Consider the following 18013-nt stretch of genomic DNA (forward strand, 5'->3'; position numbering starts at 1 on the left):
CTGTGCGTAACAGTATAAAAAATGATTAGCGTTAATTACAGACACGCCTCGGGACTGTGGGAGCAGTTTGCGGTGTGTGAACACAGTGTTCAAACTCCTCACGCACACACACACACACACACACACACACACACGCACACACACGCCAGGAACAGGTGTCACGCAATAACTCTAGTGCACCTTGTGTTTGAAAAAAGGAGAAAATCATATAATCGTGACTTTTCAACAATGATTTTCTTACTGGCGTCTGTTGATCCCGGTTGCTAACACGCACATGTTTGTGTGGATACAAAATATCGGCCCGCTGCCAGATTTCTTCCTTTTTTTTTCTTTTCACCCTCCCTCCTTGATGACGTCACGCAGTGTTTTTTTCAGCGGTTGCCGCGCAACGAGAGGCGTGTCCGGGGTTTAAGAACTAGGCGAGGAAAGCCCTGCGCGCATCTGACGAATCACTCGAGTCCAGACACCGGAGAGCTCGCGCGTCCCGAATGGCAGCAGCGGCGGCGGTGAGAGGGAGATAGGGAATCCCGGAGTGAAGCTGGTTTTAATGGCCGGTTCTGTCAGCATGGCACGGGGACGCGTCTAATGCGCTCTTTGGACCGGAGAAAAGCAAGGATTTGGTTTTTTTTTTTTTTTTTTGACTGGACTCATGAGGTGCGTTCTGCACTTGGAGATCTCCATCACTTTTTCTTTTGGCCTTGATCTGTCATGTTTAGGAGCGACAGTTTCCCGAGACACGCGTGACTAGGATTATTTTATGTTCTACGCTTTTTCGGTTTCAGGCAGCCCCCGAGCGAGTTTGACAGCATGGCACTGAGCGGCACGCTTCTGCCCTCTATTTCCACCTTCGCGAGCGACGCAGATGTGAAGCACAAGGCCATGACGGGACCTGGAACAGCCAGTTTAGTGAGTATCAAACAGCTGATGGTCACCGATCCGTTTCCTAGCGAGACTCCGCCGCTCGTGAGATTGTGTCATCGTTATTAGGGGCGTGAACCGCGAGCCGTTCACGATCAAATATCTAACCAGCACTGATCTTAAAATGCATGAAGGAGTGTGAATTCTCTTTCAGACATCATAGTTGGAAACAAAAACAATGCTGCATGAAAGTGTCATTTAATAATTCACAACATCAGAGGCCAAGCTCTATCTAGAGAACATTTTTATAAAATATAGATGATTGTTTTAAGAAATCAGTATGATAGATAAAGATCTTTTGACGAATATGTCTTTGAGAGACTTACCTTGTCTTGTTCCCTCTTTCTGCATGTCTCTGTTTGTTGGGAATAAGAGATGGAAGGAGGAGATGTCTGTGAAACGCCCTTGCATGTCTTCAGGTGGGACCTGCTCTGACCAGGACGTCCCCTCTCTAATGACCAGGAGGGATCAAGAAGAGCTAGACCTGTTGGACTATGATTTTATTCTGTCGAACAGCATGCTGCAACAACAACAGCAGCAACAGCAGCAGGCCTCAATGGCCAGAACTCTTCCACCGTCCCCTACGTCCTACACCTATCCGATGCCCTCTCCTCAGGGACAGGACTCCAGCATGTTGTACAACATCCCAGACATCAGCGACGTACCTCCCTCGGGAGGTTTTGTCGCTGAACTGATGAGGCCGGAGCTGGATCCTGCGTATCTTCAGCCCACGAGCCTCCACGGTAAATTTGTGGTGAAGACCACCATGGACATGACCGATTACAGCCAAGGGCTCAGCGTCAGTAAGGACGGGTCAGTGGCGGACTCTTCCTCCCTGCAGCATCCTAGGATCAAGCAGGAATATCCTAGCACCTGCACCATCAGCCGACCGATGGATCTCCATCTGGGGGTGAACTCACGGCCGGGAGTCGGTCAGAGACCGCTGATGGACCCTCGCGGATTCAGCACGGCCCGAGGGTCCATGGGTCCCAGCCGCTCGTCCACGTCCTCTCTCTCCCCGGATGAACATCCTCAAGCTCAGGTTCTAGGGCCTCCTCCGATCCCTCTGGCCCCGGGATATCACCCCTCGTCGGGTTATTCAGGCTTTCCACAGCCTCCCGCTCAATCAATGCAGTATCAAGGTCAGTCACAACTCAAACTCTTCATTCACCTCACCTAACCTTTAAAAATGATTGTAGCGTTTGTAGCTAACTGTAAAACACTGATTTCCACACTAACACTCTGGGATCCTTTCTCTTCCCCAGAGCTGATCTCTCCAGCCGAGTGTTTGCCGGAAGAGTCCAAGCCCAAGCGTGGCCGGCGCTCCTGGCCGAGGAAGCGGATAGCGACGCACACGTGTGACTACGCCGGCTGTGGCAAAACATACACCAAGAGCTCGCATCTCAAAGCCCACCACAGGACTCACACAGGTCAGTGTTTCAAAACATGCCTACTTCTGTAATGTGCTTTAATCTAACACGCCCTGACGCAGCGCTGCAACTGCCGAGCGCATTGTCTGCGAGGGACTGGAGACGTGTACAGTACAGTTGGCAGGTGGTTTGATCTGCTATTCAAACAGCAGGTTGATACTGATCCCTGTTGGAAATAAAACCACAAGCCTGTCCGACTTCCCCTTCTATTCAATCAACGCTGGGATGAGCAACATTTGAATAGTCGTCTCTAACGGCTGTCTCTAATGTTACCAAAGTGTGCTTGATTGTTCTCGTTAGGACCTCAGGGTGAAACGCTAATCTGTGTGTGTGTGTGTGTGTGTGTGTGTTCAGGAGAGAAGCCGTATCACTGTGACTGGGAGGGATGTGGCTGGAAGTTTGCCCGTTCGGACGAGCTCACCAGACACTACCGGAAGCACACGGGCCATCGGCCGTTTCAGTGCCAGAAGTGTGACCGAGCCTTCTCCCGGTCCGACCACCTCGCGCTGCACATGAAACGACATCTATAACAAGACTGGAAGACCCCGAACAGTGAAGACCCCAGTGGACTAGTGAAGCACGTGTTGCCTTTGAACAAGAGTCCGTGAACTAGAGCTGATATCCTTCGCAGCATCAGGATCGGGACTTTTCCTGTTCTCTAGTTTATTTTATTCCCCTTTTTTGTCGTTGTCTTCCAAACATGCTGGCGATTCCCTGTCCGTTTCCTGCACACTGGGACAATACTGGAACGTGCGTCTACTTACCGACAAAACTTGGAGATGCCAAGATGCCAAACACAAGACTGGAAATATATGAATATCAGGGATAATAAATGGACACATTACAATGTATTAAAGAAGCCTTTAATTGACCTACATTCCATCAATCGATCACTGATCATTTTATTGCTCTCTCTAAAGCCATTAATTTCAGGTACAGAATAATTTATAAGTGTGTTATACGACGGTGCTGAGTATAGCCAGGTGTATTCAGTAAGGTACCAAAGATAAAGTGATTTTAATCGAAGTCTTGGGGTGAACGCATGACCTCTCTTTGGTGATGGCAATCTAAACTGCACTGTGGTTGTGAGGTGCAATAATTTTGATAATAAGACACTTGTATTTTTATATAAGAAACAAAACATTAACTCTGAACAATTTTCCTTTGTTTATAGTCAGATCCGTGTAATATAATCTTAAGTTTTGTACATACTTGTAAATACTTTTTTCATTAAGGTTTTTGTATTTTATGTATGAATGCAATCCAGTAATAAACAGAGAAATATCAAATGAATGTGAATCGACTGATTTCTTTTTTGTATTCGGTGAACAATTCATGAATAATGTGTGATTTCATCAATTGTTCTATTATGGTGTGTGAACATTTGCATGGATTAAGCTGCATTCAGACATGAGCAGGTTTTTCTGCCAGTTTTACGCTCCTAATTGTCATCTGTTTAGCAGCAGGTGTGATTAAAGACTGGACACTCGCTTATTCATTCCTCTATAAATTAGTTTCAGTCTGATTTGTACTTTGCTACATGCATTCAGCGACCTGCCTTAATATTTGTCATTGTGCATCATAAATATACTCAATTAAAAAGTGGGATTCATTGGTATAATCATGGTATGAGACTTAAATGTTCCAACAATTTAATGAAATAATTTGACTTAGCATGTCTAGATCACATTTTTGCATAAATGTCCTACCATTTTTAAAACTAAACTGATTTTTCAAAAATCTCAATGAAATTATAGAATGAACTCATTTTAACTACTTAACATCCATACTGTACATTTACAGCTGCCTCACACCATATCAAAACAAATCAGAAAATATTCTTCCAGAAGTTACTCTTCTTTACCTAAATGAACAGACTGAACCCCTCTGTCTCTCTCTTCACCTGTAACACAGTATTATCAGCTGAGGAACAAAGAGAACTGAAGTGTGTCCAAGCGCAGTGGATATCATTCAAAATGATCTTTAGTGGCATGCTTTCAGATTATTAGACAAGACAAATGTTCTTGTTCACAGTCCCTAACTTGCTGATGTGGTTTTAATGAGTTAATTAAAGCCGCTTTATTGTTCTGTTCTCATTAACATGTTGGAGAAAAGTAAAGTATAGCCTTATGATTTGATTAATCATAGCCAGCTCTAGTTTATGATAATGATCACGTGTGGACAGGTGTCAAAATACTTTTACAAAATAGGTTTACAAATTTTAAACACTTTGTACATTCGTGTGCCAAGCTGTGCATATGTTTGTTGACCTCTGAATGTTATATAAAATGAGCGCGTTGTACAGTGAATAAATTGATAAATGGGTCTCAACATGCGGTCACCAGCGCCCTCTGGAGGACACAACGGGTAAGCTTCACAACACACACCGATGTCAAATCACGACACACACATTTTGTTCAACAAAAGCTTAACCGAGCTACTCCGATGTTTAACCAAAATACAATAACCGAAATGTAAAACCTACCATTCTGTGAAAAAAGGGGCTATCTTTTGTAAAGCCCACTTCGAGAAGAAGCCGAAGACAAAAATCATGGTTTTGAATTTTAAGTAACTTACATAGTATGTTTTCAGTTTCAAGTGAGAAAAAATGTACTGGAGAAATGAATGGAAGGACTAGAGATCTAAACAACCGAATATTTCTGAAGATCGAACTAGCTCGCTAGCTTTTTTCCAGTTAATCAGTAGCTCTCGGCGTATTTTCTTTTTTCAAATAATATTTTTCAATAATACATAGTATTTTGACTTACCTTTATGTAAAGCAAATCTTAATGCTGTTTTCGTTTCACTTTATTCACTGTACTTTTGTAAAAAGTGCTTATATAATTAATTTGACGTGAAAGCTCCGTTCCTGTCAGACAAAAGCGCGCGATTATTTTGTTCATGCGATTTTTGAATTAGACGTTAGCGACGAAATTTACATACGATTAAATTAACTCTCTGATGTATTAATTTTATTATTTAAGAATGGAAAGGAACGAAAATCGACTAATATTAAGGTAGTAGCTACCCAAATAAAATAAAATAAATTATGCGTTGTTCGCGGTCAAAAACCAGTGTCTTTGGAAATAAATGGTAAATACGCAAAAATACAGCTCATTTCTTGTGTACACAATCAACAAATAATTCACTATGCATAAAAACAACTCACAGCAACTAAAGGGTGACGCTTTAAAATATAAAAAAGCCGCCTATATTCTCTCAAAATACTAAATAAAAAAATATATATACATACCTAACAAAAATATATTACACATATATTTACTGGAGGAAAAAATTCAGGTATTCTCTCTTTTGACCACGAACAACACAAGTGACTCCCAAATTAACAATACCAAAGGATTAAATATATATTTTTTACCTGATAGTAAAACAAAAGAACAGGTAACCTGTAATTACGTTGAAAACGTTTATTTCCCTGTAAAAACGACAGTATAGTGATATTAATGTCAAGCTATGGAAGTCACATACATGCTGTAATGGTTCTGTGTGTGTATGAAGGGCTGCACGTGTCAGTAAGAGCCCATCCTTTACAGATACACTCATTATGAGAGAAACTGAGCTAACATCACTCCATTTGCTTCTTTAAAACCTTTACTGTTGTTTAAAACAGCAGTATTTGGGATCTCTATTAATAGTCATCATGAATGAAAGATGAGAAAAGAAACAGAAGAGAAACACTGCCCTGAACAGGGACACGGATCGTGATTAAACCAAACATCCCAATCAATCCAGATTCCCTAATTTCACGAGCCCTTTGGACCTGCTAACATGTCCTAACGATGGAGGAAACAATGCTTTTATTGGTCATAAAAAAAGAACAACTGAAAAACAAACAGGTCTCACACAGACGAGTGTTAGAAGAAGCAGAGGCTTTTACTGATTTCTGCCCCGGAGACGAACAATGATGTGCTCATCTCCAGACGGACGTGCTCATGTCATCCAGTGTGTAGAATTTAGACTATGAAAATGACAGCCTGTGTGTGTGTGAGAGATAGTGTGTATGTGTGTGTGTGTGTGTGTATTTGTATAGATTTTCTTCAAAATTATCATTCAAAAAAAAAAAAAAACCATAAGAGGGGGAAATGATGGGGGGCCACTCCTCTAATCATCATCAAAGTTCTGTTGTAAAAGGAAGTTTGCAGCCAAATTTTCATTCTTCTCACAAGCAAAGTAGGCCTGTATAACGAGTCCTTCTGGGAATCCAAGGGCTTTTAGCTGAGGAGGAAACACAGAGAGGTTAGATGAGACACAGAAACACTCCTGCTGTCCGTTTGGGGAATAGACGCGCACACCTTTGATCGTTCGCCAGACAGATCCTCCATCTGTAGCTCTCTCTAATTAAAGAGGCCTCAGTGTAATTAGCCGAACTTGAAATTCAGACTTTTCGGCTTTAAAAAGTGTATCTTAAGCCTCAGAGTAAGAACAAAGAAAAACTCCAGACGAGGATGCGCTGATACAGACTTACAGGACTCATAACAGCGTGTTGTGGACAATAATCCAAACTCCTGTGAACATATGCACGTGTATATTGGAGTCCGACAGACGAGTTTTCATGCATATCTTGTGAACCCATTACAGTTTCCCAGTGAGTACTTAGTTTGATCAAATTTATACAGTCATACAAACTACTAAATATCTTAAAAATATACAACATCATAAGTTCTCATGACCATTTTAAGAGGTCTTAAACGCAATAGAGCATGCAATGTTAGTATTTAAATAAAAGTAAACATTCTACAGGCTCATGGTTCAGAGAAGCTTGTAATAAATGCCTGACAAATGCTTGCTTTCGATCTACCACTGATGACAGTGTTTACGGTTTATATGTGTATCTAGATGGTTGCGTGCACACAATGTTTTTCAGTTGCATGTGTGTGTTAGTCCACGTAAGTCTAATATTTGAGTTGGCACTTCTAAGCAGTGTGTCTAAACGTTTAAGTGTTTTACCCTCTCAATAGCTTCTTTCTCTTGGGGTGTGACCTGGATGTAGTTCATGGCCCCGCCTCCTGCCTCGGCCACGCCCCCACCGCTGCCTCCTTGCCCCGCCTCCTGCACCGGCTCATTAAGCATCTGGATGAACTGCTCCTGATGACTGCTGATTTGCTGAGAAACAGGAAATGTAGTGTAGTACAGTAGCACGCTATTGCAAACATACTCCATATATCAGCAGTTACTCATGCAGGTCCGTTCTGGTACTAAATACATAAGATAGAAGCAGCGTAATCATGCATACCTGCAGGAGCTGAGGGTTCTCTCTGCCGATCTGCTGTAGGAGAGCTGGAAGGAGAGATGGGTTCTGCTGGATGATCTGTCTCATCTGCAGGAACTGGGGCTGGTTCCTCAGGAACTCCAGAGGATTCGCTGCACACACACAGGACAGAGTCAGAGAAACCTGCTGGTAGATGCACACAGTAAAGCATGTGTTACGTGTCTCTCACCTCCCGAAGCTGTGCTGGGCTGCGACGGGGCGGTGCTGGACGGTGAAGAGAGGCCTGTGGACACAACAGGAGCGCCTCCTGCAGGAACCACGGGGTCAGCACCTCCTACACTGCCCTCGCTCTCCGCAGGAATACCCTACAACACACACACACACACCCTTATACACATCTGCAGCAAAATAAGATGTAAATATAATAAAGCTAGTAGGAGTGGTCACTTTCTGTTGTTGTTATGCAAAGACACTACATGCAAACCCCTTGTTCTCTAATGCACTGCTCAGTTTTGGGTCTATTGTGCTTGCATAACGTGTCTTCTTTAAGACTAGTGGAAAGGAAGCATGCAAAATAGACATTTATTATATTACGCTTTATCTACTTGAGTCTGTAGATGTCAATCTCAATCCATATCTTTAGTTTTTAAGGTTTGTTTATATTTCAGTTACACGGATTTATGCAAAATAAAACAAGGTGGAAACTTCTGACTTATAGAGTGATGAACAATATAATTACTTTTGAACCTGGTTTTATCATCTAATGTTTAGATTTGTGGGGATGCATGCAAATAAGTGCATGTTTAGTTAGACAATGCCTCATTTGCATGCTTAAACAGCATGTTTTCAGAAAACTTGTAATACAAAACAATTGTTTGTGATTAATCAAATGGTGACTCCTAAAAGTTAACCCTGTACCCTACTAACCTGCGGGGTGTTTTTGGGTTAAATCACTGTAATCCGCTGATTTGTGGTGTTATATTCAGACTATGGGTCTCACCGTGAGCAGGTACTCGACGGCGCGGTCAGGATTGTTGAAACTGGCTCTCAGTGCGGCCACCACTCGGTCTCGCTCGTATCCCATCAGCATGATCTCCGTCACCAGGTTCTCGTAGGACTGACCCGTCACTGCACACGCAAAACACACGCAGACATTATTCAGAGTTAACCACCTGACATGAACGAGAATGTGTGACTATGCCCATGCGTGTGGATTTACCCAGCGCGGATGTCGCCTCTTCAAATATGTTTGCATTTGGTGAAGAACCAGAACTGCAGAACAGGAGGAAAACAAACAAAACAAATAACTTTAATATGAAATGCTGTTCAAATATGCATGGTATATAGCCCAGGTCACTCGTGTTTACCTGACGGGTGTAGAGGAGGGCGCAGCACCGCCGGAGGGTTTCTCCTCGCTGGGTTTGTCCTCTTTGGCCGCGCTCTCGGACGGGGTTTCTGTGGCCGGGTCAGCGGACGAGGCGGAGCTTGCTGTAGTGCTGGAGGCGGAGCTTGTCGCCGTGGCAGCAGATGATGAGGAAGCTGATGCTGGAGCAGATTTAGGCTGCAGGAGAAACATCGCATTACTCACAACTTTTACATCAACTACATGTACATCATATCTTTCGGTGTTCAGCACCTACACCAGGAGGCTGAGGTTAGCCAATCATAACAGAGCTCATTTAAATAAAGACAAAGGGCCCTAAAACTATACTTGAACTTTAAAGAAACTAATATTAAAATGCACAAGTTTCATGATTTCACTTGATAAAATTTAAGAACCATAAAAAAACTGGGAGGAAAATTAATTTCATAGGGCCCTAAATCAGCAACAGCCCATGATGTTTGGTTTAAATAAATAAAAAAAGCCTAAATCTCAAATCTCTTGTCTGTTTTCAGAATAATTCTTTATAATGCCAGAATGCGTTCAGATGTGAAGCAGTAATGATAAACCTGATAATGCCTCACCTTTGCTACCATCACCACCACAAAGTTCTTCTCATCGATCTTGTACTCCTTGAGAGCCGTGTCATCGCTCAGGATTTTACCTGCAGGGGACAAAATAATTAAATCAAACAAGCCGTTATTCATCAGTCTGAATCTGACAGGCGTCAGTCATTCATCAAAACTGACATGATGCTCTGGATAAACCAACATCATCACTGCATTTCACACAACAGCACAGAATAACCCGAGAAGACTGGACACACACACTCCTTATCAGCTGGACACACACACTCCTTATCAAACACTGAGGACGTACCTGCATATATCAACTTCTGTCCCGCCACAGGGAAGTTATCTTTTCCCTTTTCATTCTCTATTTTTTCCTTTAAGGCTTTTACCTGTGAAAGACAGTTAAAGAAATAGTTCACCCAAAAACCACAACCGCTTTATCTTCTACTCTCCTAGGAGTTACAAAACAACATCACTCATTTATAAAAGTCTATAGAGACTCTGATCACCAGCATTCTTCAAAATACCTTCTTTTGTATTCAACAGAAACGATGGAACAACTTCTAATGAGTAGATTATGAAAACACACACGACACAAGCTGTATAAGGCCATAGCATGACTCGCTAAAACACACAAATTACCCTTTAACTCTCTATCTGACACGACTAAATAGTCACAACGAGGGTTAAAGGATGATTACATTGATTTTGGAGGGATTACGTCACTTTTCTGCCTTATTTAGAGAACTTTTATGCTGTTCTGGTTAAAGTAAAAACTCATTTTATGAGCAGCTAACGTGCTAATGCTAAACCGTTCACAGAACACCGTTAACAACGTCAGGCCCAAACCGTAACGAGTCTAAAAAGTTCGTTTTAAGCTACATAGTAATCACAATGTGTTTGTGAGGAGTTTTCGTGGGTTTTATTGACGTTGCTGACAGGAATCTGTTAGCTGTTAGCCGCTAGCGGCGCGCGCTCGATCCTCTCACCGTCTCCTCTGCGTCGATGTCGATTTTAAACGTCTGCTGCTGGAGGGTTTTCAGCGTGATCTGCATTTTTTCGCGTTCTTCCGTGTCGCCGGTGTGAAAACTGACCGAGGGCTGGATCGCTGGCTGTGCTTTTTTCGCCGTGGCTCATCACAACCTGTCCGCCGCCATTACGCGCATAAACACTCGACGTGCCGTGCCCCCCTTACGCCACACTGCGCATGTGCCGCGATCCGACGCGTTTGCGTCACTGCAAGCGTGAGCGAGAGTGCTGATGGGAAATAGTGTTTTTGTTGCGTTTCCTTGAAAACGAAATCTGCAGACGCTTTTATGCTAACATATTCACACACACACAAATGAAAATTATAAAAGGTCTAAGGTGGGAAAATGATATGATGAAATAATTTGAAATAAATTAAATGTTACCGAATCCCAGAAATTACACAAAAGTTACGCTCTGAAAGGTTACTTTTTTCCATTAATGGTTCTATAAAGAACTTTTAACATCCATGGAATCTTTCCTTTGGCAAAAAGATTTTTTTTGTAGTGGAAAAAGGTTCTACTTAAAATGTTCTTGTAATAATAATAATAATAAAATAATAATAAAAATAAAATGTATTTTTAGAAACTGATCATTGAAAGGTTCTTTTGGGAACCAAAAACGGGGGCCTCACTGCGATGAAACATCATTTGGAAGCTTTATTTTTAAAAGTAGTTGGTATCATTGGCATGAACTGGTTAGTTGGAACAAACATTAACCTGACATCCCAACTCTTCTGTGTTTTGGCTTCAAGCGCTGGTCTAATATTAACCTTAAACAAACCAGGAATGATCTGTGGGTTTGTCACGGATTGGCTTTAGCTTGTTCTCTTGCTCTGAGTGGAAACACAACAGATGCTCAAACACTGGGAGCCGCGTCATCAGAACCCAACCTGAGACACCAGCTGCCAGCAGAACACACAAACCATCACGCCTTATAAAGCTTCAGTATATACGCTGATCTCAGATATACATACAAATGATGCTAAACTTACAATTCACAGTGTCACCAATACAAAATACATGTTATGTGTAAACAGTGAAGCTCAAGGAAATAAGGTTTTGAAATAAAAAATATATTTAGTTTTAACCTACATAAATATATACAGTGGCGGCTCTAGACACATTTTACTAGGGGGGCCAAGGAGGGGCCAGTGTTTAACCAGAGGGGCACATTAAAAATGGCAACATATTTTATTTTAATGTAATGCAAATAAATAGAAAAAGTAATTCTTGTAAAAATCTAAACAGTAATTTTACACAATCTAAACATGTTAATAAAAAAAAAATTACTATTAGTACTCTTATAAAATTCAGTCAGGCAATCATACATTTCACAGTTTAATATTTATAAGTGTATATATTTATAATGCTTACACTACACAGAAATAATATACAATTAAATTATACTTATTTTAAATGTATTGGGCAGGCTAAAAATTTAATAAGCTTTTAATAATCTTTCAGTGCGCAAAACCATGATAATATGAAATGCTTCAAAACTGAGCTCACAAAGTGATTTTAAGCATTCATAGTCAAATCCATGTTGAAGTGTTCAATGGATTTTTGTTGCAGTGTGTCTTTTACCAGTAAAGCAAAAAAGATGCAAAAACAAAGTCAAAAGAGAATATAATTTTACATAATTAATTTATGTTTCCTTTTAGCAAATTTTCACATTTATAAACAAAAGTTTACTGGCTATAAACCTCTTTTTTCTTTATTCAAATTGGACTTAGACAAGTATGTGGAAACTATAACACATCCCAACTTAAGAGTTGGTTCGCGATTCATTTGAGTCAGATCGCGACTTCAGAGCGGGTTCGCGATTCATTTGAGTCAGATCGCGACTTCAGAGCGGGTTCGCGAATCATTTGAGTCGTCTGAATCATTTGCGTCATTTGAGTCAGATCGCGACTTCAGAGCGGGTTCGCGAATCAATTGAGTCAGATCGCGACTTCATAGCGGGTTCGCGAATCATTTGCGTCATTTGAGTCAGATCGCGACTTCAGAGCGGGTTCACGAATCATTTGAATCATTTGAGTCATATCGCGACTTCAGAGCGGGTTCGCGATTCATGTGAGTCATTTGAGTCAGATCGCGACTTCAGAGCGGGTTCGCGAATCATTTGAGTCATCTGAATCATTTGCGTCATTTGAGTCAGATCGCGACTTCAGAGCGGGTTCGCGAATCATTTGAGTCGGATCGCGACTTCAGAGCGGGTTCACGAATCATTTGAGTCGGATCGCGACTTCAGAGCGGGTTCGCGAATCATTTGAGTCGGATCGCAACTTAAGAGCGGGTTCGCGAATCATTTGAGTCATTTGAGTCGGATCGCGATTTAAGAGCGGGTTCAGAGTCATATACCTCATATATTTCAGGGGCAATGCAATGCATTTCCATTCTTACAGAAGCCTATATATGTATAAATGCAAAAGTGGATTGAATAGCCTTGTAGACATCAAAACAAGATTATAACGATTTAATGCTTAATTTATTTTATGTATATTGTAACGTTTTTGTAAGACTGTAAAGAATATTGTTTGCTGATTTTTATTCTAATGCGTTATATGTTCAAATATGAATGCATTTTCTTGGAAAATTTTAATTGCTATATTTACAAAAATATACAGAAAAAATCTATAGGAAAATATCTATTTTTATTGTATAGGTTGTAGTTTAGATTAATAATCTCTCTGCGTTGCATAAATCAGAACTGGCTTGACAATGTCACTACTGTTTTTTAGAGCAGCAGAATTTGCATTTGTCCCATATCTGATGACTTGTTGTATTTGCTGTGAAGCTGCTCTGAAACCATCTATATGTGCTATTTTAAAAATAGCTGCTTTAAATATTTTCCCCGTATCACTTTCAGCAGACAGTGGACTGATAAAAATGCACAGGATGCACATTTCCAGAAACTCCACAGAGTCTGAGAACGATTAATTATACAACAGGGAGATCGGTCACACGGTTTAATTAAATATGAAAGGTTTTGGCCCGGAGGACGTTACCCTGACGGTCCAGGTCACACCAGACGGGACGGTCCTTGACCTTCAGGAGACCCAGAGGAACAGAGATTCTGCTCTTCTCATGGCTTCACTGTGAGCTTCATTCGCTTGATTTCATCTGTGAAACACAACAGATGTTCACTTTCCTTCACGTTCTGTGAAGATCATAGTCCATGTGCATGTGAAGCATCTACCTTTGTGTTTGACAGAAGAAAGAAAGAAATAAAGAAGGTCCTGGAGGTTTGAAAGGAGGTGAAGGAGAGTAAATGAAGTCACAATGGTCTGTATGTTGTTGGTGATTATTAATCAGGTTTCTGTCGATTCCTCTGCTCTTTACATGACAGTCCTGCGGTGAGGAGATGTGATCGGATCATCAGAAGTGTCTCCATCTCTCATCCTCGACTGAAAGATTAAACATACTCATGTAGAATGGCATCTACGCTAATATTAGTCTGTTTCTTTCTTATTCTGTCTGTCTGTCTGTCTCTCATCAGACGTTTCTTTGCTGTTTAAAGCTGAACTCTTTTAGTCTCTTGTGGGTTTCTCCTCCTGAAGAAACACTCGTGTGAAGTCCTGATCCGCTGATCCCTCATGTCTCACAGATATTTTTAAAAGATGATGTTATAGCTGTGAAATCAAGCACTTATAAAAGCAGCTCCGAAACACATCAACTCTTCTGTTGGGTTTCAGACGTGACCTCTTTACACACACACACACACACACACACACACACACACACACACATATAATCCACTAATTAAATGTAACACTGCCAATGATGTAAGAAAATGAAATGTTCTATGTGCTCTGACAGAAGTTTGATTTGATTACATAAATAAGTCAAAACACACAGTTATTATTATAAGTAAATTATAATATCAATAATAACATTCTTTAATCGATGCAGTTTTACCTTCACAATCTTCATGACTCATGAAGGGTCTGAGAAATGCTAAGAAATACTGAAGCATTTCATGACGTTTTCATGCGTCCATGAGATGGAAGATCCATTAACCACAGCTCCTGACACGCTGAAGGTCAGACGCATTTCTGAGTGATGTGTGGGACTTTATCATCTGAAAGCTTGTCATCCTCTTCAGACTGATGGACTGCAGGGAAATGAAGTCTCTGTCCACAGCAGCTGCTAGATTTGTCCTCCACGACCCTGAAGTGCATCTCTGAAGAAACATTGATTCAGAACCACATCAAGAACCAGCGGCCTGAGATTTCTGTGGTTTCTGGCGGTCTGGTCTCTGAAGAGCTCGTCCTCTCCAGGATTATCAGGGTTTATTCCTCTGACCTCATCCAGACGCTGCTCGTGGAAATGCATTTGTTCAAACTCTCTGGTATTTCCACACTATTTTCAGCTCATCACACTCTGTCCTGGAACACAAGCGTTTATTTTCTCCCTGGAGCTTCACTCACCCAACAGCTCATGGCTTTACTGTCGTGAAACGCATTATAAAAACAGTAAGAAAACCCCTCAGGGCTTTCGAGATAAACCTCCATAAAATGAATGTCAAGAACAAAATGAAAATATGACTTAAATCTTTGGGTTTTGAACTGTGGAAAAATGTTTTCAAAAATCTAGTTTAAAAAGGTATGCACCAAGATCTAGGCCATGCAAATCTAATCTAATCTATCGCTCCTGAATTTCCTTGAGTTGTACAAAATCTGTCTGACTGTGGATTTGTGGAGTCCCAACTCTATAGAGATAGGTTTGAAACCTTTTATAGTCCAATTAGTATGTTACTAGCATATCGTTAACATGATTAACAAGTGACTAGCATGTTGCTAGCATGATAAGCAAGTTGCTACTATGTCGATAACATCTTTCTAGCATGATTAAAATGCTACTAGCATGTTGTTAGCATGGTTAGCAAGTGACTAGCATGTTGTTTGCATGATTATCAAGTTGCTAATGACTAGCCTGTTTGAAGCATCATTAGCATGTTACTAGCACATTGCTAGGATTTTGTAAGCATTATAAGATGGCGCACATGTTTCTAGCATGATAAACATGTAACTAGCACATTCCTAGCATAAGCAAGTTACAAGCATGTCGCTAGCAAGTTTCTAACATGAGCAAGTAACTAACATGTTGTTGACATGATTATCAAGTAACTAGCATGTTGCTAGCAAGATTATCTATGTACAAACATGTCTCTAGCATGTTTCTAACATCATAAGCATGTTACTAGAACATTGTTAACATTGGTAGAATGATTAACAATAACTATCATGTTGTTATCAAGATTAGCAAATTACTAGCATGTCGCTAACATGTTTCTAGCATGAATAACAAGTTACTAGCATGATAAGCAAGCAACTAGCATGTTGCTAGCAAGATTAACAAGTTACTAGGACATTGGTAATGTTGGTAGCATGATTAACAAGTTACTAGCATGTTGCTTACAAGATTAGCAAGTTACTAGCATGTTTTTAGCATGATTAACAAGTTACTAGGACATTGGTAACATTGGTAGCATGATTAACAAGTAACTACCATGTTGCTAGCAAAATATTAGCAAGTTATTAGCATGTCGCTAGCATCTTTCTAGCATGAATAACAAGTTACTAGCATGATAAGCAAGCAACTAGCATGTTGCTAGCAAGATTATCAAGTTAATAGCATGTTTCTAGCATGAATAACAGGTTACTAGCATGATAAGCAAGCAACTAGCATGTTGCTAGCAGAATTATCAAGGTACTAGCATGTTTCTAGCATGATTAGCCAGTTAATAGGACATTGGTAATGTTGGTAGCATGATTAACAAGTTACTAGCTTGTTGCTTACAAGATTATCAAGTGACTAGCATGTTGCTAACATGTCACTAGCATAATAAGCAAGTAACAACTGTTTCTGAGTTCCTCAAATATCTCCTTTGATTCACTTTCACAAATACAATCAAACTATGATAGATCCCTGATCTCCAGATAAAACGGGGTGGACTCTGAGACCATTTCCCAAAATAACTAAATGACATAGTAAACATTTGTCTCCTTTGTTTCATTACATTTCTACTTCCAGGACTTGTGTTGTCATATTTACACAGAAATATTAAGCATTCTGAAGGGTTCACAAACTTTCAAGCATCACGTTATGTATGCACACAGCTTCAAATGCATAAATGTACAGGTGAAATGCAAAAAAAAAGTTGTTGTTTTTTCCTCAAGAACTGGAATTATTGGAATTTTATATTTACATTTTTATTTTAAATTAAATGGTTCTATGGTTTTCTTGTCATATGGCACACAGACTTTGATTAGATGAACATTTCCCCAAATAATAGTATTTAACAAACCTGCTTCACTACTATAATTGTTAAATAAATACTTAAAATTATTATTATTATTTTTAAAATAAGGATTTCAGGACAGTGACACAATCTTAATATTCTTGATAACAAAGCAATGTTATCAATTCAGAAATGTGAAATATTTATGTGAATTCGACCCCTGAACAGAAAACCACGGAAGCACACACGCTTAGGTTATCTGATAACTTTATTACCAAGTTAAAAAAAGACAATGAATTACAATATTTACAGAATACAGAGAAATCAAAGGAATAAAACTGTAAACAACCATCACAAGCCACCGTCAGAAATCATCAGGAGTTTCACAGAAGAAAGGCCAAACGCAGGAGATCTAGTCAAGCTCTTCAACAGGAGGAGAGAATTAAAGGGCAACGATAGAAACTAAAGCGCATCTATGTACAGATATCCAGTGTGTTACGATACGGACGCCGTCGACTCTTCAAGACGCATTTCTGATGCTTCTCTGCTCGCTTCTTCAGAAAGGCTGCCCTACTCCTTATGAAGGACATGGAGGGGTACAAAAGAGCTTTTTATTGTGTTTTTATTCTTAACCAGACAATTTACAACAGCTTTGAACAGTGGAGAGCTAAAAAACAAAAAAAACATCTTCTATTGATTTGTATTTTTCTGTCTTTCTATTCTCTTTTTTTTTTTAGTTAAATATCAGAACAACACTTAAAGGAACACCCCTTTCTGAAAGAGAAACCACAGTTTCAAACACTCAAGCTTCGAGTTTATACATGGCTGCAAATGGCATGCAGGTTTCCCAGAATGCATCTGGGTCGGCCCTCAGCAACGTCCAGTCATTGCTCGGGAAAGACAATCATATCTCAGGAAAACTTTGGGATGCTACACAGAGGTTTGTTTTCTGTTTTCGTGTGTTAATTAAAATGATGTTTTTTACTTGAGAGCTTCTGCTCGGTGGATCCAGAAGGGAGGCGTAAAACATCCACGTCTATAAGGCTTTGGGGTTTTCGAGCAGCAGCTTCCATCACGTACAATCTCAGTCTTACGCTACGATGGCGTTTCTCCAGAAACACGGCGGTCGAACGAGCGTCCAGAAACGACAGAAGCCTCGGAGTCTCGTTCTGCTGAAACTTCCCGTTTAAAGGAACAGTCAGAGTTCAAG

The 18013-nt window shown here is 40.5% G+C and overlaps 2 protein-coding genes across 3 annotated transcripts; one reads left to right on the top strand and one right to left on the bottom strand.

Annotated features, from left to right (window-relative positions):
* The first annotated feature begins 428 nt into the window (after positions 1-428).
* Positions 429-3641, top strand: klf4 (Kruppel-like factor 4). 2 transcript variants are annotated; one of them, XM_052537752.1, is made up of 5 exons: positions 429-654; positions 783-906; positions 1292-2060; positions 2184-2348; positions 2703-3641. In XM_052537752.1, exons 1-5 carry the CDS (start codon positions 650-652, stop codon positions 2876-2878), a joined length of 1239 nt encoding a protein of 412 aa, XP_052393712.1. In that variant the 5' UTR covers positions 429-649; the 3' UTR covers positions 2879-3641. The 2 variants fall into 2 exon arrangements, with proteins under 2 accessions (XP_052393712.1, XP_052393713.1); XM_052537753.1 differs by having other exon boundaries at positions 429-906; positions 1270-2060.
* Positions 3642-5761: 2120 nt separating this feature from the next.
* Positions 5762-10737, bottom strand: LOC127942077 (UV excision repair protein RAD23 homolog B). The gene is made up of 10 exons (XM_052537629.1): positions 10521-10737; positions 9839-9920; positions 9544-9623; positions 8946-9139; positions 8798-8850; positions 8579-8706; positions 7808-7943; positions 7603-7730; positions 7317-7472; positions 5762-6584 (listed from the first exon to the last, which is right to left on the bottom strand). The coding sequence occupies exons 1-10, from the start codon at positions 10584-10586 to the stop codon at positions 6471-6473; spliced, it is 1137 nt and encodes a 378-aa protein (XP_052393589.1). The 5' UTR covers positions 10587-10737; the 3' UTR covers positions 5762-6470.
* Between the last annotated feature and the right edge of the window lie 7276 nt (positions 10738-18013).

Source organism: Carassius gibelio, chromosome A21 (assembly GCF_023724105.1).
Source record: "Carassius gibelio isolate Cgi1373 ecotype wild population from Czech Republic chromosome A21, carGib1.2-hapl.c, whole genome shotgun sequence".
Classification (NCBI taxonomy): domain Eukaryota; kingdom Metazoa; phylum Chordata; class Actinopteri; order Cypriniformes; family Cyprinidae; genus Carassius; species Carassius gibelio.